Source organism: Octopus sinensis, linkage group LG18 (assembly GCF_006345805.1).
Source record: "Octopus sinensis linkage group LG18, ASM634580v1, whole genome shotgun sequence".
Taxonomy (NCBI): domain Eukaryota; kingdom Metazoa; phylum Mollusca; class Cephalopoda; order Octopoda; family Octopodidae; genus Octopus; species Octopus sinensis.
Genome location: NC_043014.1, coordinates 23421905 through 23448338, shown reverse-complemented (window position 1 = coordinate 23448338; position 26434 = coordinate 23421905). Strand labels below are relative to the sequence as shown.

At 38.5% G+C, this 26434-nt stretch overlaps 1 protein-coding gene and 1 long non-coding RNA gene across 3 annotated transcripts in view; one reads left to right on the top strand and one right to left on the bottom strand.

Annotated features, from left to right (window-relative positions):
* LOC115221730 (cell adhesion molecule-related/down-regulated by oncogenes) overlaps positions 1–26434 on the bottom strand; it is a 400560-nt gene that overhangs the window by 18701 nt on the left and 355425 nt on the right. For both annotated transcript variants that reach the window (XM_036510777.1, XM_029791942.2), the window contains exons 6-11: positions 25435–25614; positions 23797–23907; positions 22431–22580; positions 20973–21131; positions 11340–11483; positions 314–526 (exon numbers count right to left, since the gene is read on the bottom strand). In XM_036510777.1, coding sequence (XP_036366670.1) covers positions 314–526; positions 11340–11483; positions 20973–21131; positions 22431–22580; positions 23797–23907; positions 25435–25614 — 957 coding nt within the window. The remainder of the gene's footprint in view (positions 1–313; positions 527–11339; positions 11484–20972; positions 21132–22430; positions 22581–23796; positions 23908–25434; positions 25615–26434) is intronic.
* Positions 10552–17001, top strand: LOC118766918. The gene is made up of 3 exons (XR_005002824.1): positions 10552–10680; positions 14187–14189; positions 16991–17001. It is a non-coding gene; the product is annotated as an uncharacterized LOC118766918 (long non-coding RNA).

Below are 26434 nucleotides of genomic sequence, written 5' to 3'. Positions count from 1 at the left end.
AGATTACTACTAGACAAAGACAAGAGAGGAAGGTAGGTGAAACTCCTTTCATTTCCCAATGCATGCTAGATTTAATGTTCTTGTTTTAGTCTCAGGTGAGATCTGGGTAGTCAAACTTGTGATCAAAGGTTGCATAAACACATTGAAATCATGACAAAACCTTTAGATAATATAATTTTGAGTACATAATGTTAGATAAAACACAGGATGATTATGGTGGAAAAGCCTTTGATAATAAGTCTGCATGGTTTGACCATGACTGAACTAGGACTAAACAACAGCAACAAACAAGAAACAGAAAGAAGAAACAAACCGGATTTAAGACGATTGACGGTGACTTTGCGGTATTTACTGAGAATTTGTTCATCTTCAGTTTGCCAATGATATTTCTTTGGGAAAACTTCCTTGTATTGTACAACGAAAAACTTGATTGCCAGGCCGTCATTATCAGGAATTGTCCATTCAACCAATACAGATGTATCACTTTGCTTTGTCACCTTGGGTTTGGTTGGAACCACCATGTCACCTGAAATGGATTAAACCAAAGGTAAGAAGAATTTACATAAAATATGAATCTACATGCTTTTTAATTTAAAAAAAATAAGATTACATAATATACTCAAGCTGATGCGTGAGTATATTTCTAATGAAATAATTTGTCTGTACATATTTTTTATTAATTTTGAAAATGATCAAGAAATTGGAAGGATTGAATGTTTTTAATTTAGGTATGTACACTTTAAAGCAGGTAGTTTCGTTCCAGAGAAACAAAGGTGATCTCAGATAGATTAATACAACAGGATTAGGATAAGGAGGTAAGCTTGCAGAATTGTTACTGTGTGGGGCAAAATGCTTAGTGGCATTTTGTCGTTCTTTACATTCTGAATTCAAATGCCACCAAGGTCAACTTTGCCTTTCATCCATTCAGGGTCTATAAAATAAGTACCAGTTGAACACTGGGTTAAATGTAATCGACTTAACCCCTCCCTGAAATTTCTGGCCTTGTGCCAAAATTTGAAACCAATATAACAGGATTAGGTAGATGTTAATTAATTATATATTTTTGAGTCTAAATTTTGATTATGACTATTGTTGCCTTCAAAATGATTATCTGAATAAAAAGAACTCTACTTTTAATATAAATACAGTGGTGATAATGATGATGATCAACTTCTAGTCATCCTCATTATCATCTAACATTTTCCACTAACACAAACACCACTATCATCTAATTCCAATCATCAAACGTCCTCACTATGATCAACTTCACATCAGTGTTGTTGCGGGTGTTGTCAAATATCACAACACATTTTGCCCAATGCTCCAACAGCTCTGTCAATTCAAAATGATGAAAGGCTAACTTGATGGTATTTTAATTCAGATTGCAGAGTTAATATATGGTTGGCATTGTGTGGGTGTGCATCGTCATGCAACAACAAAACTTTCTTTGACAATAGACTTCGGCATTTGGTGTGAATTACTGGTTTCAGTTTGTTGGTCAGCAAAGCACTCTATTTTGCACTGTTGATTGTACACCCTTTTTCCAGGTAGTCTTCCAGTATAGGCCTTTTTGAGTCCCAAAAATGGGTTAGTATCACCTTTCCTGTGGAAGACAGAGTTTTGAATTTCTTTGTTGCTCGCGAGCCAGGATGTTTCCACTCCATACTCTGTCTTTTGGATTCTGTCTCATAATGATAGACCCATGTTTCATCTCCTTGACTATTCTGCTCAAAAATCTTTTGCCTTTGTTGTTGTAGCAATCGAATAAACGTTGGCAGACCTCAAGATGTTTGCACTTCTTCTCTGCAGTAAGCTCTCTTGGCACCCATCTTGCACAGACTTTATGGAAGCTGAGCTTGTCGTGGATGATTTGATAAACAGAACTATGACTAATATGCAGAGAATGAGCTACCTCATCAATGATAACTTGCTGATTCACCATTACTACCTCTCAAACTTGCTGAATCTTCTTGTCAGTGGTGGAGGTTGATGGGTGTCCTGCTCCCTCTTCATGTGCCATGTTTGTCTGGTCACTTTTAAACTTCTTGATCCATTCATACACACTTCTATGCAGTAGTGCTAAAAGCCTCCAATGAATTTCAGCACCTAACATACCTTCCAACCAAAGAAATCTGATCACTGCTTTTTATTTTTCTTTGGGGCACATTGGTAGTGGAGCGGCCAGAAAGCCAGAAAGAAAATTGGCGAAATCAAGCTCAAGCTTCAATCACATGACTACAATAGTACCAACTATAAGCATGCACGTGCAAAAGCCAGTGTGACAATAATAAAGAGATGTTATGGAGAAAGTGTGGATAATTTTTTACTTTCTCTCGTAAATACCATGAGACATTCTATCCAAACTCTAATGATACTGCCATTTTGTTGCTTATATATAGTAAAAAAAAAAAAAAAGTATGGTCATGGGTAGAATGTCTCTGTTCATTGATTTGCTTCATTAGAGCTGATTTGGGTTTATATAACAATGACAATAACAAATGTCATTGCCCAAACTTCTGTTGCTATGGGTTTCACACATTATGGTACTGTGTTCCCTAAATTTTTGGGTCAAGCATTTTTAAGCCTGCTTTAACAAATTCTCTGCAAATCTTTTTTGGTCATTGTTATATTTCAGGATGGTCATTTTTTTCCTGCCAAATAAACACATGCACTATATATTCGTTCTTCACTCATTTATCATTGTTCATATTTTATCTTATGTCCATTGTCTGGAAATCTTTCGTCACACACCTGTGACTTCTTCAGCAACTCTTCCATCCCATGTGTGTCCTCCTATTTTGATGAAAGATTTCCAGACAAATGAACATAAGGTAAAATAAGAATAATAATAAATGAGTGAAGAATGAAGATATAGTGCGTATGTTTATTTGGCAAGAAAAAAAAAAAGAAAAGGAAAGCATCCTGAAATATAACAATATCTGTTTCAACACATGATTCCACATCAGGAATCTTGCAAAACAAATTCATAAACACTTCTTGATCAATTCAGCACTCTCTTTACTTTTACTCTTTTACTTGTTTTCAGTCATTTGACTGCGGCCATGCTGGAGCACCGCCTTTAATCGAGCAACTCGACCCCGGGACTTATTCTTTGTAAGCCCAGTACTTATTCTATCGGTCTCTTTTTTGCCGAACCGCTAAGTGACGGGGATGTAAACACACAAGCATCGGTTGTCAAGCGATGCTAGGGGGACAAATACAGACACACAAACACACACATATATATATATACACATATATACGACAGGCTTCTTTCAGTTTCCGTCTACCAAATCCACTCACAAGGCATTGGTCGGCCCGGGGCTATAGCAGAAGACACTTGCCCAAGATGCCACGCAGTGGGACTGAACCCGGAACCATGTGGTTGGTTAGCAAGCTACTTACCACACAGCCACTCTAAATGCCATTTATAATGAACCTATATGTGTGTTGCAGCCACAACAAGCCAGATGTTAAACACAGTTACTGCAACCTGTTATGGTTACAACAGTTCAAATATATTCTCATCCATCTCCTCCTTTAATGTCTATTTTTGATGCATGGGTTGGATGGCTTGACCAGAGTTGGCAAGCAGGAGAGCTGCACCAGGTTCCAGTTTGATTTGGCATGGTTTCTACAACTGGATGTCCTTCCTAACACCACTCACTTTACAGTGTACTGGGTGCTTTCAATGTGACACTGGTGTGAGCACCCTTACATGGCACCGGTATGAATACTTTTGTTTAAAGTTCAGTGTTAGCACAAGTGCAGTGACCAAACATTTGCAGCACAGCAAGGCTGCTAAGATCAATCTGACTGGTTTCTACAAATTGATATCAACATAGTAATATAGGTAAGAAAGGAGTTCTTCAGTATTGCAGGGCAAGCAAAGTGTTTTGATGAGACTTTGAGGTGTAGGTGTAAGGAGATAATGCAGATTAAGCAGGGTGGGTTCAGGTGCAGTTGGAATTCAGTGTGTTAGTTCAAGAGAAAAATCTTTTATAGTAGTAGTGGAAGAAGGGGTAGGTGGAAACAGAATTAATAATAGTAAAATGTTGGTGAATACATCTTTTATGGATGTGGTCTACAATGTGTCTGTACATGTATAGCAGTTGTAGCATTACTTCACGGCAATTCTGTATTAAACAGCTCTACACAAAACTACACGCAAATACACATACACACACAATTATGTGACCAACCAGACTATCAGATGTTGTTACACATCGCTGGTCCCAATGTGCTTTGCATTGTTTTAGCCTTTGAATGATGTCACTCTGCTGGCTAGGTGAGCATCCATCCTTTGATCGAATGGGGGACTGGAGCAACGTGAAATAAAGTGTTTCATTCAAGAACACAATGCACCACTCAGTCTAGGGATCAAATCCATGATCTAGCAATCACGAGTGCAACAGCCTAAGCTTGTTTTTTAAAACATATATCATACATAAGCAAAGCCTGAAAGATTAATTAGAGATACATGGTGTGTTTTATAAATATATCTATTCAAGTGTCATAAAAGCATGAAACTGTTAGTAGCTCTGTTGGTTGTGTACTAAATTTTTATTTATCTCTTACTGGATGAAGTACTTGGTTCTACCTCTCTTGGATCTATAAAATTATATATATAAATGTACATACATCATGATTATTTAGTGTCCGTTGTCCATGCTGGCATGGGTTGGACAGTTTGACTGGGATAGCACACTGGAAGGCTGTGCCAGGATCCAGTCTGATTTGGCATGGTTTTCTACGGCTGGATGCCCTTCCTGATGCCAACCACTCTGAGAGTGTAATGGGTGCTTTTAGATGTCACCGGCATAGCTGCCATTTGCATGACACCGGTATCTGCATGACTGTGATTTTGCTTGGCTTGATGGGTCTTCTCAAGCAAGAGGCCTAATGCTTGAAAAGAACTCAGCCACCTCACCTCTGTGAGGCCCAACACTCAGTCACTTTACCTCCATGAAGCCCAGTCCTCGAAAGGAACTCAGTCACTTTGTCTCTGACAGTCCAACGCTTGAAAGGTACTCAGCCACTTTGCCATTGCAAGGCCTGACATTCAAGGTTGATTTTTTTTTATGTACCACCAGCATGGGTGTGCACTTAGCTTGACAGATCCCCTAAAGCAGAGCACATCGCCAAAGGTCTTGGCCACTAGTCACTGCCTCTGAGAGATTTCAAAGTTCAAAGGTTATGCTTTATTGTCTTGTCCCATGTCTTCCTGATCTACCTCTACCACAGGTCACCTCCAAAGTTAGAGATTGGCACTTCTTTACACAACTGTCCCTATCCATATGCATCACATGACTATACCAGCACAATTGTCTCTCTTGCACACCACATCTGATGCCTCTGATGTGTAACTTTTCTCTCAAGATGCTTACACTCTGTTGAACATGCACACTGACATTGCACATCCAGCGAAGTATACTGGCTTCATTTCTATCAAACATACGCATGTCCTTGGCTGTCATAGCCCATGTTTCACTACCATGCAGCATAGCTGTTCACGCACAGGCATCAAACAATCTGCCTTTCATTCTGAGCAGAGGTAGGAGCTCTCTGAACTTTTCCCAACCTAATCTTATTCTCACAGCTACACTCTCAGAACAACCACCTCCACTACTAACCTGGTCGCCTAGATACTGGAAGCTATCTACTACCTCTAGCTTGCCCCACTGGCAGTTAATGGCATCTAATTTCCTCACATGTTCAGCATTTATTATACCTGTGCACCTTCCACGTACAAAAGTTAGTTTCTCTGTTAAACTTCCTTTGATGTTGCTGCATCTTTTGTGTGTCTAAAGCTTACACTGGGTGCATTTTATGGAGTTTCTACCTACACCTTTTCTACAGATTGAGCAGGGCCATCTACCTGAGAGGTGATTTGTGATTTGTCCATCTACCTACTTACTAGGACTTTGGTTTATGCTAGGTTAACTCTAAGGCCCTTTGATTCTAGACCGTGTTTCCATACCTGGAACTTCTCTAGCTCAGGTAGCGATTCAGCTATAAGAGCAAGGTCATCAGCATCGAGGAGCTCCAAAGTGCAGCCTATCTTGAATTCCTCCATTATTACCTGGAGGATTATGGTGAACAAGAGGCGGCTGAGTACCGATCCTTGGTGAACCCCTACTTGTACCCTGAATTCTTTGCTGTACTTGTTGCACACCCTCACCTTACTGGTAGCATCCCTGTACAAGGCTTGTACAGCTCTGACTAACCACTCATCTTTCCTTAGTTTCGGCATTGACCACCAGATAATGGATTGGGGGGACCCTGTCAAAAGCTTTCTCCAAGTCAACAAAATCCAAGTACAGAGGTTTATCTTTAGCTAGGTATTTCTCCTGAAGTTGCCTTCCAAGAAATATAGCATCAGTGGTGCTTCTCCCTGGCATAAAGCCAAACCGCACATTTCTCTCCTACATAGACTAACTCTCTCCCTGATTAGTTTGACTACAACTATCACTGCAACTTTCATTACCTGATTCAACAATTTGATACGTCTGTAATTATTTCTATCTAACCCTAACCTTAACCTTTACCTTTGTAGCAGTTGACTATGGTGCTATTACACCAGTTAGTGGGTATGACTCCTTCATAAACCACCTGATTTACAATACAGGTGACTAGACCATAACCCACACTGCCAGATATTTTAAGCATCTCAGTGGTGATTCCTGATGGGCCAGGGGCTTTCCCTGTCTTCATATCCTTAATTGCTTTATCTACCAGGGTACTGTCAATTTGGTCCCTCAGTTGAGTCATCATTTGGCAGACTCTCCTCCTACCATTCATTCTCCACATTCGTAATGGCATCTCCAATCTTCTTCTTTTGCATAATCATTAAAAGCAAGTGTACCATCATCCATGTGGACACATTTCCCTCTTATGACATCATGATTTTCTTTCACATATTGTCTTGCAATCCGAAATACTTCAGTTTGTTGGTTTTCATGGAGCTGAACACAGGCAAACTTCTTCTTTTCTGCTTCTCTCAGGCCTGTTTGCTCTAATGGCCCTGTCTATGGTATTGTTCCACCATCATGTAGCCATAGGTCTGAAAGGGACTTTACACCAGCCACAGATTTCCCAGTTGCTCTCTATGTCACAAGTTTGTAGCTGGTTCTCCCTGTCATCAAACTTCTCAATTAGGATGTCCCTAAACCTCTGACAATACGAAGGGTCCTTAAACTTTCAGGTCCTTCTTTTCCAGATTAGTCTGCTTCTTGGCATTGTTCTGGCCTGGTGTCTAAAGTCACTAATGACTAGTCTATGCTGAGAGCGCGGGGGTGGAGGGGGGGGGTGTACATTCTTCACCAGAGAGAGTCTTTGAATTTAAGAGCAACCATGCATCCCACTGTCTGGTGAGAATGAAATCTATTTGGCTAGCAGTCACCTAATTGATAGGTTATCAGGTGGCTGGTTGGCTTCCTGAAGTTGGTGTTGCAGATCAAAAGGTTATTCGCATCACAGAACTCCATCTCATCTTATGAAATATCAGTAAAAATTTATAAAAATTTAAAGTAAAAACAGTTTATCTTCTGTCTGGGTGTCAAGAACATGTATATATATCAAGAACACACACACACACACACACACATATATATATAGTTAGACAGGCAGATAGATAGATGTTTGGTTGTGTATGTGCAATATATACATATATTCCAAAATTCATATTTCCATATTCTATAGAACTAATCGCAACAACTACAACCTCACAAGCCAATGACCAAATGAAATTGACTCTGTACGTGGATGCTCAACATACTATAAGTAACACCAAAATTTCCTTTGAATCACATTCTATGGATGACTTTTTTGTTGGTTTTACACTATGTCTGGAAAAGAAAAACAAAACAATGATGTGATGGTCACGACTGGAACTTTTATGATCATAAGTCTCCTCTGTTGGGGCTGACCAGGAGCTAAGCAACAACATCAACCAGACAGCAAGAGAAATATTCAGAAGAAAAATCTCTCATCAACCAAGTGTTACAACCCATTCTACTCATACACATTTCACTTTTGTATTTTGTATCTTTATTTCATTAATAACATATCTTTAGTCTTATATACACTATATGTAAAACACACTCATGCCAGTAACATATAAATACACCCATGCTGGGAACACATGAAAAGCACCCAGCATGCTCTGTGAAGTGGTTGGTGTTAGGAAGGGCATCCAGCCATAGAAACCATACCAAAACAGAAATGGAGCAGGGACAGCTCTCCGGCTGGCCAGCTTTTGTCAAACTGTCCACCCCATGCCGGCATGGAAAACGCACGTTAAACAATGATGATGATCTAGTTCTAGATACATGATATTTGAATAAATGATGAGCTGGTCACATTTGGAGCATCTTTGAAAATTTGTTTACTCAATCAGAGTTAATCTACCATAATCACAACATATTAGGTCTAAGCTGCTAAGTAAATCTTCATGTAGTCAAACAACCAGGCAGAAATAGCAGCTAAATTTCCTCCAATTCATATCCTTTCATTACTCAAAAATAAAAATATACAGGACAATGTAGGCCACAATGTGTTCTTGCTTTAATTCACTCATATGTCTTAGCCATTATGGCTAGAATATGATACAAAACGGAACACCTTTCAAAAGGTTTGCTTAATGAGAGTCACTCAGAGACTAAACAACAACAACATATTTAATCAGGAGTAAATAATCTGATTATCAGAAAAAGAGACAAATAAATGAATAAAAAAATTAAATTAAAGATAAAGACCTCCAAATACTTTGAAGCTGTTGAGAATGTTTGGTTGGGACTTATTAATAGTCTCCAAAGAATTTATTCCTTTGCCTCTTATGTGAAAAAAAAAGTAACAAAAAAGAAAAAAAACTTGAATAGTAGTAGCCTTGATATTTGGAATTTCTTTCCTCAAACACGATGTTTTCATGGCAGTTCAAGTAGTCCCACCTGCTTATACTTAGCTCTATATTTATGAGGTGGGGATGATGATGAGAATTTTGTAAATAACTGCAACAGATGAACTGTGTCAGAAACATAGGTTATCAGCAACTAACCTCAGACCTCTCTCTCTCTCTCTCTCATGCAGTGTGTGTGTGTGTGTCAGTGTGTGTGTGTGTGTTTGTGTGTGCGCGCATGCGTATGTGTGTGTGTGTGTATGTATATCTTCCCTCCCTCATCATTCTCACTGCTTTACTGCTGCTACCCACTTCCACTAAGATTTAATTTAGAAACCAACTCAAAATATTTCAAAGCAGAAATCTAGTAGCAGCAGTGAAAATTAAATAAGAATAATCATCATCATCATCACTAGCACCACCATAATTACATTACAATTAAGAGACATAAGCCAACAAGGGTGCTTTAAGTATTCATTTGACTTGCCTGAAACAGCAGCAAAATCTCTCTCAAATCACATTTATATGATACATTGGCTAATGTGAACTAGCTCACAGGGAAAAGACAACATAGCTGTGCTTGGAATACTTTTCATTATGAGTCTGCTTGAGCAGGGCTGACCTGGGGCTAAACAACAATAACAACGACAGGTTTACTGAAATAGACTGGAAAGGGGAGAGAGTGCAGTGTGCTTCGGCTATAACACTGCATCCCATAGACTTCTTAACTATGCAGAGTGCACAATATAGCCTGAGTGTAACAGAGACAGAAATGGATCTGTTGGTCATACCTCAATAAGTAGCTGGCCATATGTCTGCTGTTTCAAAGTTGATCTAGGGCTATACAACACCACATAGAATATTATACCAAAAGGTGAAGAAACCTAGCAAAAACAACAAATAAATATGAATAATTTTTCCAACTATTATCTTTATCCTTTCTTTTATCAGCAGTTCCCTATTTGGGTTCAACAAGGGTTGTACAGGAGGTTAATCAGCTGCATTCTAAATTTTAAAAGGCTGTAGTGTATAACATATACCTGATAAAAATAAGCTTCGAGAATTTCAAATTTATTTGAAGACAAGGAGCCACATTAAAAACACCCAGCACACACTATAAAGTGGTTGATGTTAGGAAGGGTATCTAGCCGTAGAAACCATGCCAAATCAGACTGGATTGTTTGCTTGCCACCTCTGGTCAGATCAGCCATCCCATGCCAGCATGGAAAATGGATGTTATAGGATAAGGATGACGATGATGAAAAGGGCCCTTGGAAAAGTAAAAGTCGGGAAGCACTACTGTAGATTGTCAGACTACCTTACGGTACTTAGTTACATAAAGATGTGATTTCAAATCTAGCCAAAGTCAAATTTGCCTGCCATCCTTAGTGGGTCATATATTGCAGTTCATATAAATGACTGCCCCACCACCAAATTCCAGGCCTTGTGCTTATGTGAGAAATTAATATTGTTTTGAGTTAAAAATTTTGCAGTATTTTGGTAACTTGTTTGTTTTATTCATAAAGTTACAACAAAAGCAGCTTGACATTCAAAGTAGCTTCATGTTGCACTGTTTGAAGCCACATTTTTGATCCTACGCTGATAACATTTCTTTTCTTTCACAGCTAAGAACTCCTTCACTGAAGCTTCCACTTCTTGATTGATGAAATGTCACTAGTGCAGGAAATGAGCCATGGATTGGAACAAGTAATAATCGGAGGGAGATATTTTTCTGCAATCCTAACATGCATATGCAGTGGTCAAGCAAAGTCAGCTTCCAGAATGTGTCACTACGCAACAGGATTTTGAACACAGGGTGATGCACTGCTTCTGGTGATAATTCACTAAGAGCTCATTCTGGACTTGAATCATTGATACCAACCTGTAGTCCAAACTGCTGGAGCAGATGTATGACATTGTGTGGCAAAAGTACCAACAGAAAATGAGCTTTTCTCCAGCAAGACAACATAGGACCTCACACCACTCAAATGATGTGGAATAAACTTCAGGAACTTGAGGGAATCAAACTGATGCCACACCCAGCATATAGACGGGACCTAGTTCCCTTGAATTATTATTTGTTCCATTCCATGGTTCACTTCCTGTGCTCACAATGCTTCATCAACCAAGAAGAGGCGGAAACTTCAATGAAGGAATTCTCTGCCTCAAAGATCAAGAACTGGTGTCAGTGTGGAATCAAAGAACTGGCAGAAAGGTGGATTCAGACTGTGCAATTTGATGACCTCTACTTTGAATTCTAGGTTGCTTTTGTTTAACTTGATGAATAAAGTAAATAAATTGCCAAAATATTGCAAAACTTTTGACTCAACACAATACATTTAGATCAGTTTGATCATTGATCAGCTTATTTCTGGACTGGATTTGTACCAAGAACGTTAGATTTTCCAAATTAATGGTTAGTAATTTAGAAGAAATGTCTTACTGTTTTTAGATTTGCCTCTAGAATTTTTCTTTCGGTTTCTGTTTTTTCTTTTGTTTGTTTTGGGCCTGCCTTTCCATCTTCCATTCTTATTTTTCCTGTGTGATTTTGGTTTATTTACATTTGGTGTTTGTTTTTTCTTTTTATCTTAGAAAAAACAAAAAGAAAGTTAAAAATATTGACTGAAAATATATCATCAAAATACTTCTCATTCTAGAAAAATGATTATAAAATAACATGGCATGATACGACTGTGGGATAGTTAGTACAAAAATAGACAACATGGGTGCACCTACAATACATACGTACATGCTTACATCACATACATATGTAACACACACACAAATGTGTGTTCAGCATCTTCAAAACAAATGTTTATATCATCAGCATCATCATCATTTAATGTCCATTTGCCCGGGGCCTGGAAAGTCAGGAGGCTGCACCAGGCTTCAGTCTGATCTGGCAGTGTTTCTACAGCTGGATGCCCTTCCTAACGCCAACCACTCCGTGAGTGTAGTGGGTGCTTTTTACGTGCCAGCAGCCACGACTGGTTGGTGCTTTTTACGTGCCAGCAGCCACGACTGGTTGGTGCTTTTTACGTGCCACTGGCAAGGAAGCCAGTCAAGGTGGCGCTGGCATCGGCCATGTTCAGATGGTGCTTTTTACATGCCACTGACATGGAAGCCAGTCAAGGCGGCACTGGCATTGGCCACGTTCGGATGGTGCTTTTTATGTACCACTGGCACGTGTATCACTACAATTTCCATTTGATTTTTATTTTGATGTTGATGTACTTGACTCAATTATATGTATTTACTCATGTCATTAAAGACAGGGTCTTGAAATAAATACAGCTTGACTCGCATTCACCAATAAAAAAACCCCAAAAAACTGATAACAACCTCAACAAATGATGACAGAGAGTATATTGTAAAGCCACTTTTGTTTATTTCCATCATGCTGTCTCTCAATATAGTCACCAATGGAATATTTATTATTATGTTATTTAGCTGATGTTCAGAGATGAGAAATTTTAGTAAAGAGTTATGAGATTCAGTTGGGAATAAAGTTTATACTTAATAAATATGTATCTCAAGAAGACCCACACTCTGCAGTAGAAGTGTTAAGTAGTGAGTCCTGTACTGGTGCCATGTAAAAAGCACTCGTGGAAGTACCATGTTAAAGCACCCAGCACACTATGTAAAGTGGTTGGCATTAGGAAGGGTATCCGGCTGTATGCCAAATCAGACTGGAATGAGAGCTGTATATAAAACTGGATGGGGAATAAGGGACAGATGTCAAAAGGAAATGACTCAGGGAAAGACCCAGTTGTTTGGGTGCAGAAAAAGTAGCAGTTGTAAACTTGCAAGGATATTGATGGATCTAGTTGTGTGCATATGCAATACAGGGTGTTTCTGTTAAATTTGGCTATTTTTATGTCTCCTTTTTTTCCCATGCAGCTTGATGTGTTAGTGAACAGTTAACAGCATTGGAGAGCATGATCATTAAAGTTGTATAGATGAGGAAAAGTTAGTTAAGATGGAGAACTTGAAGCTATCTGAATATTGGAAAGGAGCTACCTATATCTTCATGGAAGGTATCAAAATGCCAATATCAATGACTGCTGCTCAATTCTCTGTGATCATTGTAAAGACTGCAAGAGATGACAAAGCTGCAATGGAGACTATGAAGCTGTGGTCAGCAGGAAGATGATGGTCTTTGGGTGTGACTCCAGTTAGGGTGGCATCATGCTGCCCCATGTCATTGAAATGGGCCTTAGGCTCAACTCAGGCGGCTATGTGAAACTGCTAGAGACTGTGGTCAAACCCTGGCTGGAAAAGTTGCTAATAGAAGGCCATACATGTGGCAGCAGGATTCACCTCTTTGCCATACTTCCAGAAAGAGACAGAAGTGCTTGTCAGAGAATTTCTAAGATTTCATCAACACCAATTTCTAGCCTCCTAATTCCTCTGATTGTCACCCCATGGATTACTGTGTGGGGCACAGTTCAGAAAGACATCAACCATTCTGTCAGCAACACCAAGGCCAGGCTGGTGGCCAAGATCAAGGAGGAATTTCAAAATCTTCTTAGGGACACAGTGAGGAATGCATGCACCATATTTTGGAGCTGTCTTGAAGCTGAGGTGGCTACTCTGAATAAACTGTTATCTCCCAGCCATAATCTAATTGATATTTTTTGATTTTTGGATTTATTTTTGGATGGGATATTATTTTCTTTATCTTTTAGGCAAACTGTCACATTTATCCCAAACACCTTGTATGCTTTGAGAACTTCAGCAATGCTATGCCAGCATAACTTGAGTAGGTCTTCTCAAGGATAATGTATCACCAATCGTTTCAGTTTTTGTTATTGTTTCCATGAGGTTCAACATCCTGAGGTCAGCCTTCACCACCACATCACATGTTTTCTAGGGACTACCTCTACTACAGTTTCCATTTACTTTAAGTCATTAGCTCTTTTATAATCCATATATGTCACCAATGCAGTCTTCTCTCTTGTACATCCTGTTACAGATTTGGCTATAAGAATGAGATGATCTCCATATAGGAGTTTCTATGGGCATCTATTCTTGAACTGCAGTACAAAAGTCTGGAAGACTATGGTAATAGAAGGGACTGAGCAGTGAGCCCTGGTAGATTCCCAACTGCTCACTAAATTTATCACTGTACTCATTGCTAATGACATACCTAGCTGATAGCAACCATGTACATGGATTGTATGGTTTTCATGAGCCATTCCTCTATTCCTAACTTCTTCAATGACCACCAGATCACTGAGCAAAAGACTTTGTCAAGGTCTTTTTCCAGGTCAATTAATGCAAGGTACAGCAGGTATCTCTTAAGCTAAGTGCTTGTTTCTCAAAAAAGAGGGCATCAGTAGTACCCTGCCCTGGCACCAACCCCAACTGAATCACATCTCAGTTAATTTTCTTCCTAATTAGTTGTGCTGTAACTCTTTCTGTTACTTTCATAATTTGGCCCATCAGTCTGATGTCTGTGTACTTGCTTCTTTCTAAAGCATTTCTTTGCCCTCAACTCAATGATGATATACATCAGTTACTAGAAATTACCCCTTTTGGTACTACTTGATTGTTAATGTGAGTAATATGTACCTTTATATCCTTAAAAATCATTTTTACTATATTATTATCAATTTCAAAAGCAGTTGTGTCTTCTTTCCACAGTGTAGTTCCTGTCTTGGTCTCTCTCAGACTTTCTCCTGATTCAGTAAACTCTCGTAGCAACCTTTCCATGTCTCTTCTCACTGTCAAAGAGAGCAGGTGCACTGCTATCATTTGATGCACTTTTCTCAAAGATACCATCTTAATTTATAGTGACACACTGCTTTGCAATCTAGATCTTCAGCTCAAAGAAAACTGGCAAACATCTTACATTCAGTTTCTCTATTTGCTAAGTATTCTAGACATCTAGCTTTGCTCCTTTCCTTGTTTCATTCACTCTGAGCTTGCCTCTTAGCTTTTATCATCATCATCGTTTAACGTCCGTTCTCCATGCTAGCATGGGTTAGACGGTTCAACCGGGGATCTGTCTTATCTGGCAATGTTTCTACAGCTGGATGCCCTTCCTAACGCCAACCACTCTGTGAGTGTAGTGGGTGCTTTTTACGTGCCACTCGCACAGGTGCCAGGCGAGGCTGGCAACCATACCAGCGCAATCGTCTTTCTTGCACACCACAACTGATGCTTCTTAGGTCTGACATTACACATCCATCAGAGCATACTGGCTTCATTCCTCGCGAGCTTATGCATGTCCTCAGCAGTCACGGCCTATGTTTCACTGCCATGTAGCATGGCTGTTCGTACACATGCATCATACAGTCTGCCTTTAGTCACCAGCAGAGGTAAGAGTTCCCTAAACTTTGCCCAGGCTTTTCTTATTCTAGCAGTTACACTTTCAGTGCACCCACCCCCACTACTGACTTGGTCACCTAGATAACGGAAGCTATCAACTACTTCTAGTTTTTCCCCCTGGAAAGTGACGGAAGTTGTTTTCTGCAGATTTTCAGAGGTTAATACTCCTGAGCATCTGCCACATACAAAAACTATCTTCCCAGTTAGCCTTCCTTTTACATTGCTGCACCTCTTATGTGTCCATAGCTTACACTGGGTACATCTTATAGAGTTTCTACCTACACCTTTTCTACAGATCGAGCAGGGCCATCTACCTGAAGACATTTGTGGATTGTCTACCTTCCTACTTATTAGTACTTTGGTTTTAGCTAGGTTGACTCTAAGGCACCTCGATTCTAAACCCTCCTTCCACACCTGGAACTTCTCCTCCAGTTCTGATAGTGACTCAGCAATTAGAGCAAGGTCGTCAGCATAGAGGAGCTCTCAGGGGCAACCTGTCTTGAATTCCTCCGTAATTGCCTGGAGGACTATGATAAATAGGAGGGGGTTGAGTACTGAACCCTGGTGGACCCCAACCTCTACTTTGAATTCTTCTGTGTACATGTTGCCAACCCTAACCTTACTTACGGCATCCCTGTACATGGCTTGCACAGCCCTCACCAGCCATTCATCTATCCCTAGTTTCCTCATTGACCACCAGATAAGGGATCGGGGGACCCTGTCAAAGGCTTTCTCCATGTCAACGAAAGCCAGGTACAAGGGCTTATCTTTGGCTAGGTATTTCTCCTGTAGCTGCCTTACCAGGAATATAGCATCAGTGGTACTTTTCCCTGGCACGAACCCAAACTGCATCTCATCTAAACTAACTCTCTCTCTAATTAGTTGGGCTATGACCCTCTCCGTAACCTTCATTACCTGATCCAACAGCTTGATACCTCTGTAATTATTTGTATCTAGGGCGTCACCTTTACCTTTGTAGCAGTTGACTAGTATGCTGCTACACCAGTCATTGGGTATGACTCCTTCGTGTATCACCTGGTTGACTATACAGGTGACTAGGTTATAGCCGACACTGCCAGATATTTTGAGCATCTCTGCAGTAATTCCTGATGGGCCTGGGGCTTTCCCTGTCTTCATGCTTCTAATTGCTTTAACTACCAAAGAATTGTCAACTCGGATGGCTGGTCCCTCTGTTGGGTTGACATTCGGCAGACTCCCTTTATCCCATTCATTTTCTTTATTCAGCAACCTTTCATAGTGGCATCTCCAAACCTCTCTCTTTGCATCCTCATTTAGCGCAAGTGATCCATCATCCATGCGGACACATTTCTCTCCTACCACATCACGATTCTCTCTCACACACTGTCTTGCAACACGAAATACCTCAAGTCTTTCATCCTCACGGCTCAGAACATTGGCAAATTTTTTCTTATCTGCTTCCCCTCTGGCTAAATAAACCTGTCTCCTAGCTTCCCTTTTGGCAGTCTGATACAATTCCCTGCTACCACCGTTCTTCCAGTCCTTCCAAGCCTGTCTCTTTTGTCTAATAGCCCTGTCAACCACAGTGTTCCACCACCACGTTACTCTGGGTCGAGATGGTACTTTGCTCCATCCACAGATCTGGTCAGTGGCTGTCAGCAGATTGTCCCGTAGAAATCTCCAGTTGTCTTCCACATTAAGTGAAGCTATATCCCCTTCTATTTCGTCAAAGGCTTCGAGTAGTATGTCTCTAAATCTCTGTCTATTTGCAGGCTCTTTAAGCTTCCAGACCCTTCTCCTCCAAGCTGGTCTTCTTCTGGGCAACTATTTAGCTCTGATCCTGAAGTCGCTAACTACTAATCTATGTTGAGGAGTACATTCTTCGCCTGGAAAGGTTTTGGCATTTATAAGCAGCCCTCTTTCCCTTTTTCTGGCAAGGATGTAGTCAATCTGGCTAGTGTGTCTGCCAGAACGGTAGGTGACTAGGTGAGAGTTAGGTTTCCTGAAGTTGGTATTGCAGACCATAAGGTCATTTGCATCGCAGAACTCCAGCAGCCTGGTTCCCTCCTCATTACGAGAGTCAAAACTGTAGCCTCCATGAACGCCATGGAAGCCCCCGACATGCCGTCCAACATGTGCATTGAAATCACCTGCCACAAAGAGAAGGTCACTGTCATTTGTCAACGAGGTAGTCCGCAATAGGGTGTCGTATAATTGGTCTTTCTGTCCTTCCGGTAGCCCTGGTTGAGGGGCATATGCCGAGATGATGGTAGCTGACCTATGGTGAAGCACTAATCTAATTTTAAGTACTCTGTCACTTACTCTGACTACCTCGATTACCTTATCTACCCATTTCTCCGCAAGAAGTATACCCATGCCCCCGACCCCGTCAGTGTCCCCTGCCCAGAAAATCTTGTACCTGTGTTCCTTGCCTGTGAGGAGCCTAGCGGAACCTCCTCTCCACCTTACTTCCTGGATGCAGCATAAATCCACACGTCTCCGTTCAAGCAGCTCTACAATCTCTCCAGACCTACCTTTTACGGCTCTATATATACCATTCAACCACCATTAACTTTTTACCACCTACAGATTTGGTCTGTGGTCTGCATTAAGATGTCTTGTAGGAAGATCCAGTTGTCTTAGTCATACATCCCTATATCCTCCTTTGTCTCCTCAACATATACTTCATATAATAATTCTTTGAACCAATACCAGGCTGAGAGATCTTTAAGGTTGCATACCTTCCTGCTCCAGACTGTTTTATAACTCTGGGTCCATTTAACTCTTATGTTCAAATTACTAATCACTAGTCAATATTGAGTGAATCATTCTTCACAAGGGAAACATGTGCTCATTCCATTTCATGACAAGTATCAAGTCTATCTAGTTTGCATATGGTTAGGTAATTTGCATTGCAGAACTCCAAGAACCTTGATTCCTTTTCAATCCATGTAGTATAACCATAGCTTCCCTATACATTGGAATAGCCATCATGGGGTTGTTTACCAGGTCCATTAAGTCACTAATTATGATAATGAGGTTGCTATTGTGATACTCATGAGGGTTTCACAGAGACAATCTTTTTGTTCATCAGGTATTCCTGATTGTAGTACATATGCAATGATCACTGTCGCTGTCATGTTGTAAAACGGCATTAAAACATATAAATTCTTTAAAATTTAATTAAATATGGTCATATATACAAAGTATGGTGTTAAGATATGTTTCATTCAATATGTCTGCCTTTCACTTCCACAACTGCCTGAAGATGACCAAGAATAGCGTCGCAGGAATGCTGGACGACTTCTTCACAACATATAGTGATGTTCAATTCAAGAAACACCAGTAAAAGCCACAGCAATAGTGATCAAACTCATCACAACTCGTCACCACTACCTACAACAGTGAGTGAAAGGGGGAAGATGCCACAGCTCACAGCTTTTACTACCACAACCCCTACCTCTTTAAGCTGTGATGTTATAATACTAGTAACATGTTAACTGATTCCATGACATGACTAAGGCTTTCTTCAGAGCAGTGATATTTTTGTAGAAAACTCTTGAAACATCACTTTCTAGAATGGACCAAATAGTGAAGTCCATAGGATTGATGTCTAGGCTGGAGCAGAGTCACACATTCTTGTCCCAGAACCTACTGAAATGGCTCCTGCACTATAGCTGTATCAAATTGGATGTATGAGGAGTGCCATCTTGCATGAACACGTAATTATCTCCAAATGCTTCAGTCACCCATGGCAAAATATTATCATCCAACATTTTCATATAAACTGCTAAATTGACTTTTGTCTCCTCTTTAACCCTTTAGCATTCAAACCGGCCATATCTGGCCAAAATATTTAACCTGTTTTATATTGAAACTGGCCAGATCTCACCTCTCACCTCAGCCCTACCATGACGTTCTAAAACTAAAAAATCACATCACTGAAATCTCTAAACTACAAGATAATGCATGATTAATTCAAACCATTTTAAATAAACAAACATCACATTTGACAGAATAATCAGAACACTAAAGGGTTAATGAATGCCAGAGGAGATTTTCTACCATCAGATGACACTGCTGCCCAAACCATCACTCTGGCAGGTTTCATTTGGTGAGACGCTTTATGGACACCTTTGGGAACCACATCTGACCTTGTGGCCAAAATCTTGTCATTCTGGGTGTTCACTATAGTCTCCACAGTGAATATCATTGTCACCGATGCTCTGCCATTTTCTTACACCTGTTCAATCATTTTGCTTTGGAAGTGACTGAAATCAAATGTCGACATTGCAATTTTAATGACTTATAATTTAAGTATTCATGCACGACCTGATGCATGGTTGTCTGAAAGATATTGAGAACCTATCTCACTGTAGCATTTCATGACATTATAGACTGTTTTGAGATTAACACCTTGAAGTTACATCTTTGTGACTATGTCCTCCTTTTTTTAGAGCTACAATCTCACTTTGCTTGTTAACTGCCATATTGAAACATTTTACTCACCAAATGTAAAGAAACAATGGAGTGTACATGAACAACTGAATATTGAAGAGTGCATTTTAATTATTTTTGTGCAATTTCAAACTAAATTTAATAAAATAAAATTATATAATTGGAAATTCTTTACGGTGCACCCTGTATTTTCATTTAAGTGATTCAAAGTAATTTGTGTTTTAAAAAAATAGCAACTTTACATGGCATTATGGATATTTCCTCTTCAATTACTTCTAATGCAGAGACTTCTTTTTTTTTACAGCCCCACTCCTGTCCCTTCAGAAAAAAAACTGCAGAACTTTACATATCTTATGAACTTATCATTGTTACATAGACTTTCTTTTAGCGTTTATCCTGTATTCAATGCATGTTATGTTTTTCTTTTTCTTGTTCTTTTTTGCACTTGTGTTGGCATGTATTCATAAGTAAATTCTCTATTTTATTATTTTGTTCTTTTCACTTTCATATAAATAACTGGGAGGAGACTACATATAGTGGTGATTCAAAACATCACCTCTAGATACTCAGTCAGACACCACAAGTGGACTACTACTGTTTCATGTGATTGGTCTATAAATCAATCAATCAGCATGAGGCTGTGACATGATATGGTTTTCCTGAATGTTTTAAAATTTACCTTCTGGTTTCCTATAAAAACTATTTGGCACATAGCTTAGAGGGCAGATGGCCAATGGACTGCTGACACCAGACTGCCTCTAAGATTCGCACATGCATTTTTGGACTGACTGCATGTTGTCACACAGATAGCTTTCTATTATTTCAGAACAGCTCTTCTCTCTCTCTCTCTCTCAGTCAGCAATTATTAATATTGTTCATTGTAAATAGCCAACACCATATATCTTTGTGTCCAGTATTAAATATTTCAGTTAAATTTTTATGAACTTGCTTCAGTTATTCATGCAGCCAATGAAATATATTTTCATTGACCAGCTCAACATGAGCCACAGCAATCTATCCAGTGACAATAGTAACTGGTAGCTCTGTGTACACAGGATTTTTGCATTGATTTGATCATTAAACATTTGGCATATTTTTATTAACAGCTGCATGTATTTCCTGTTACAAACAACTTTAGTTCATTTTATCTAACCACCCACACGATAGAGGTTGTCTAACAGAACATTCCTTCTCCACTGAATCAGTTACTAATTAGAGTAACTGCTTTTATAGACATGTTACCTCCACTGAGATTTCTGGGGCTTGTGTTTCTTCATGTTGCCATTACACATACACACACACATACCTTTTATTGGAATCTGTGTATTGTTCTTGTCTTTCTTGTTCTCCATAGGTTTTACCTCCAATTGAATCACAGCATACAGGGCGCCAAGAATGTTGTGCACCATACACTGGTACAATCCAGATGATGAGAGGTCAGCAGACTTTATAACAATAGATGTATCTGAAATAGAGAAACAAATGACACGTTGAAACTGTGCTCTCCTTTCACCAGAACTAAATTAATGGACACTGTTGTTTTGAGTAACGATATTTAAGAGAATGCTTTGTTTTTGCTTGAAGAAATACACAGTGAGTATAGTATATACTGAAATTTTAACCAAGTAGATTATAAATTCACCTCTGATTTAACTCCAAGACAGTCTTGAACAAAGACGCTTCAGCTATGATTATCTAATTTTTCTGCTCTAATATATCTAGGCCTGCAATGTCTGATGTGATTCTTCCCTATTTTAAAGACAGATGTGATTTGAAGGTAATTCAACAGGTGAAGCAACTGCATTGAGGCTCTCAACATGTAGTGGTACCCCAGTATGGTCACACACAATTGAGTGAAATTAATAAAATTACTAAAAAAGATATTTTGCTATGTCATTGGCAAGACAAGACAATTAGATTGTATTTATACATCACCTTGTTTCAACATAGCTTATTAGTCATATTTATCATGCTTTTCTTGGAAAGTTACTTGTGATATTGGGAAGAAAAAAAAATCTGTCTTTTTCTTTCTATTTCCCGTTCATCTTGCTGTAATAAAAACCAGAATTAAACACAAACCTCAAGGAATGAATGGATTAACTATTGCTTTTGTGTAGTATCATGCCAGTTCTGACTGAATAGACTTAAGATACATTGAAAAATCAGTTGAAATGACTAGGTAGGAATCACAGTGTCCTGTACCCTCTCCACTGTGCAGTCTATAGACTGTAGTTGTGATAATGAAGTTGAGCAAAGTAAATTGTCGAGTTGTGTAGTTATAGGTCAACCTAACAACAGCATTTCACATTACCCAGCTTCATTGTCAACAATATAACGATAAGAGAGTGTGTTTCCGCAATGTATTAGTGTATTGGTGTATGTGTGATCAGGATGCATTGATCCATGTGTTATGTGTGTGCAAAAGAGACAGGGTATATTGATGCAGTGTATGTATGTTTAAGTGTTGTAGTGATGCTCCAGGTCGGGCTTGATTGAGCAAACTTGCCAGATTTTGCAAGTCAGCTTATGACAGATAGTTGGCTGAACAACTGATATACCTCCATCTGGTTACAGACCATGCTATACATTCTGACACGTAGTGGTTTATTGTATAGGGTGCAGAGTGGAAGTCTAGATGCATGGCATATATTAAATACTTTTGTTTAAGATTAATTAGTTCACATCTCAAACACAAATCAAGGCTTACGTTAAGTGAATAAATAAGAAGGGGCCAGGAATAGAAGGGGCTAGGAATAGAACTTACCTCGGATTCTGATGTTTTTACTTTTAACTATCTGTTGACCATTATGATACCATTTGATAGAAAAGTTGGACTTTTTGTTAATGATGCAGCTGAGGATTGCTTTACTGTTTTCTTCAACGTCAACATAACCTGTGTCAATTTTAGGACGTTCTACACAAAAAGAACAAATAGAGATAATATAAAGAAAAACATGTGATGCTTGCGTGTATAAGTGAGATAGATGGTATATTTCTTTACTGCATATGCACTTATAATCAGAGCATATTATGCTGTACATGCAAATGTGAGAGAGAGAGAGAGTTGGGGGACAGACAAAGAATCAGAGTATATTTATGCAATGTACATGTGTATGCGTGTTGCTGTTTAGCCTAAGGTCAGTGATTATGGCCTGTGTCAAGTTATGAAAGATTCTCCAGCATGTTTATAGGCACAGTTTATACTTGACTACCTTATCTAAAATATCCTTCCGATGTGATTTGGAAGAGGCTTTGTTGTTTTTAGCAGACCAATCAACCATGTACTCCCTTATTGACTTGTGTACATGTATTTGTGTAACTGTGTAGTGAATATATGCAATAATAAATCCAGACAGTCATTCAAACATCATCATTTAAGCAGTGAGTTCAGTTAAACCATTCGTTTTGTTTTGTCTGAATTCCTACAATTGAGTGAACTTCACTAAAGGTAAGCAAGGAACAGGTGATGGTGTTAAACAGGGCAGTGTGATAGGCCTGCTTCTGTTAGACCTGTAAACATATAACAGTTTATAAAACTCATTTAAAATATTTAAAATAAAAATAATTTATATACTTTTTTCTTAAATATTATTTTATATTATTTTATTATTTTATACAAAATATGACACTGTCATATATGCCTTCTACCATGTGCCCTTTGGATAAAAATTTTTGCTTATCTATTTTATGTGTTTCTTTTTTAAAAAAAACTTCCATTCTCGAGTCAGCCATAACCTTTCCTATTTTGTGCTTCAGAGAACACTGGGTTTTTGTAGTTAACCGGAAATGCAGAGTTAATGAAATCTATATTAATAATATAGTTGCTTAAAATTTAATAGTTTCATGTGTGTGTTGTGTGTGTGTAACACACACAAATGCATGGGCTAAAGGGAGAAGAGGAAGCAAACAAAAATTCCTAAAAAAACAAAATTTTTTGTTAATTTAATTAAATATCAATCATGCCACAAAAATATTTTTTGTGGCATGGTGAACAACCCCACCACCACCTAAAAAGGCAAGAATAATAAATGAATAAATGTATAAATAAAAGGAAATAACTAAATAAAATAGAATAAAATAAAATGAGAGCAAGAAGAGAAAATGGGAGGGAGTTGTATAGATTTACTTACCAAATACTTCTATTTGAAATACTTTTTCCACTTTATTGCCAATTCCATTATCAGCATGGCAGATATAGGTCCCTTTATCACGATGGTTAACATTCTTAATGATGTAATTACCTGCACGACAGAATTTCATTTGAAATTAGAAAATGAGAATGAAAATTTGTTGCTTGGAGATGCAGATTGGGTGGGATCTTTCTTCTTCAATGTGATAGAAGAAAGAAGAAAAAAAGAAGTTTAAAAAGATCAACAAATAAAATGGGAATACAAATTTGTTTTTTTTTTTCCATCTTTCTTCAATGTGACAAAGAACAAAGCAAAAAGAAAAAAAATGGGTTTCAAAAATATAAAGAATAAGCAGGTGCAGGCATGGATGAGTGGCTAAGAATTTTACATTGTAGCGCTGTGGTAGTTCTAGATTTGATTCCACTACAAGGGACTTTGGAAAAATGTCTTCTATCCCAGCCATGACTTCACAAATGGCTTGTGAGTTGAAATTGCATAGAAGACCATTGTATAAATGACTCTATGTGTGTGTGTGTGTGTGTGTGTGTGTGTGCATGTGGACAGTACATAATTCATCCATGTGTATTAGAGAAACATAAACACTGTCAAGAAAACTGCTAAAATGGTGCTTATGAACAATAAATACCATTAACCCTTTTGTTACCATATTTCTGTTGAGATGCTCTATGTTTCTTTCAATTAATTTTAAATATAACAAACAATTAGTAAAATAATTTAGTTTATCATTAAGCTAGTGTTAAAAACATAAATTGTGACTAAGGTTTGGTGGAAGATTTTAATTCAGAACTTATGAAAACAAGACATTTGTACTACAGAGCCAAAGGCAGTTTCAGGTGGGTTAAGGCATTTGTTCTGTCAAAATTTTACAAACACCCCCTTGTCACTCATCTATAATAATAAATGCCAAAACAACTCTCTCACTAGCCAATGACACTTCTTCTACTCCTCTTCCTGGGGTGAGAGTAATAGTAGGCATAGAGACTGTGCAGATGGTAGCAGATTGACAGCTGAGATGGTAATGGGTTGATAGTAATAGTATGAACTGCAGTTGTGATAGAGGCAGAGGCAATGGTGATGGTGGCCGAAGCGGTCAAGCAGGATGGTGACAGTAAGGGATGTGAAAGACAGTGGTGATGGTGGTGGAGAGGAAGGTGTTGTCAGAAGTCTGAAAGGTATGTATAGGGCAGTTGTGAGGCGATGGTGATGGTCGAAAACAATCGACAAAGAAGAGAGAGAGAGAGAGAGAGAGAGAGAGAGAGAGAGAGAGATATTAGACAGAAAAAAAAATTGTACTGACCCCTGAATGGGAAGACAAATAATGTTGTTTATCATGCAGCTTTGCAAGTCAAAATTGTTGTTTATCATGAAGCTTTCCAAGTCAAAATTGTTCATTGCTTGAAAAATATTGGTCAAGTTTAATAAAATTTAATATGCATGAAGTGTCATTATTCTGCTCTCCACAGGATCTAGCTTAAAAGCCACCTGATAGGGCGGCTTTTAAGCTGGTACCATTATAAATACAGTGAACCAATAAGTGATCAACTGATAACGTTTTTCACAAAAATATGATGTAAAATAAAATTAAAAAATAAACTATTATTATTATTGTTTTATTACCTGAAAGCTTAGCTTCTCTTTTATCATGTGATAATTGGCCCCCATATTTTCTCCAGGTTATTTTTGGTAAGGGCTTTGCATAAGCAGCACATTCCAATACAATAGCATCTCCTTCAGGAACATTGAGGATGGTTGGTTTCTTGGAACCAAATATAAATGGTGGTTGGTTCTGGGCAGATTCTGAGAGGGGAAAAAGATGATGAGTAGAGGAAGAAAGAGAGAGAGAGAGAGAGAAAGAGAGAGAGAGAGAGAGAGAAAGAGAGAGAGAGAGAGAAAGAGAGAGAGATTTTTAATGAAATAAAATACAACAGTGATCAGGGTTATTGGAAGTATTCCTGCCCCAGTACAGTGCTCTGGTTGAGAAGACCTATGATCAAAGACATTTTGGCTGTGAACATCCTATCTGTTGTCTACAGATATTGGGTAAAATATTCAATATCTGTAGACAATAGGATGCTTTTAAGGGAAATATGGAAGCTATTTTATAAGGATGAGCAACCCTGTAAAGACCAGTTCATATTTTAGAAACAGTTGAATATAATCACTGCTTAAATTTAAACAACATTGTTTGATTAAATGTATGGCAAATTTTTTTTTAATTGGTTTCCTGTAAAACTTTAAAAATTTTCTGATAATTGATTAAAAAAAAAATTAATAAATGACTGAAAAGATTTTGTTGAAAACTGCCCAACATTTTCAGGTGGCTCATCACATTTACAATGTTTGTGTTTATGGTGTGTATAGACAGCAGTTTGTGTGTGTGTGTGTATGTAATGTGTATCTGCAATGCATATACATATATAAGCACATTAACCCTTTAGCATTTAAACCAGCCATAACAGGTTCTTATGTTCTACATGTTTTACATTCAAGTGAGCCATATTTGGCCTCTTCTACCTTCCATACAATGTCATTCTAAGAATATACAATCACATTGAAATGCTGAAGCTGCAAGATAAAGCATAATTACTTCAAACCAAATTGAATAAATAAGTATTAC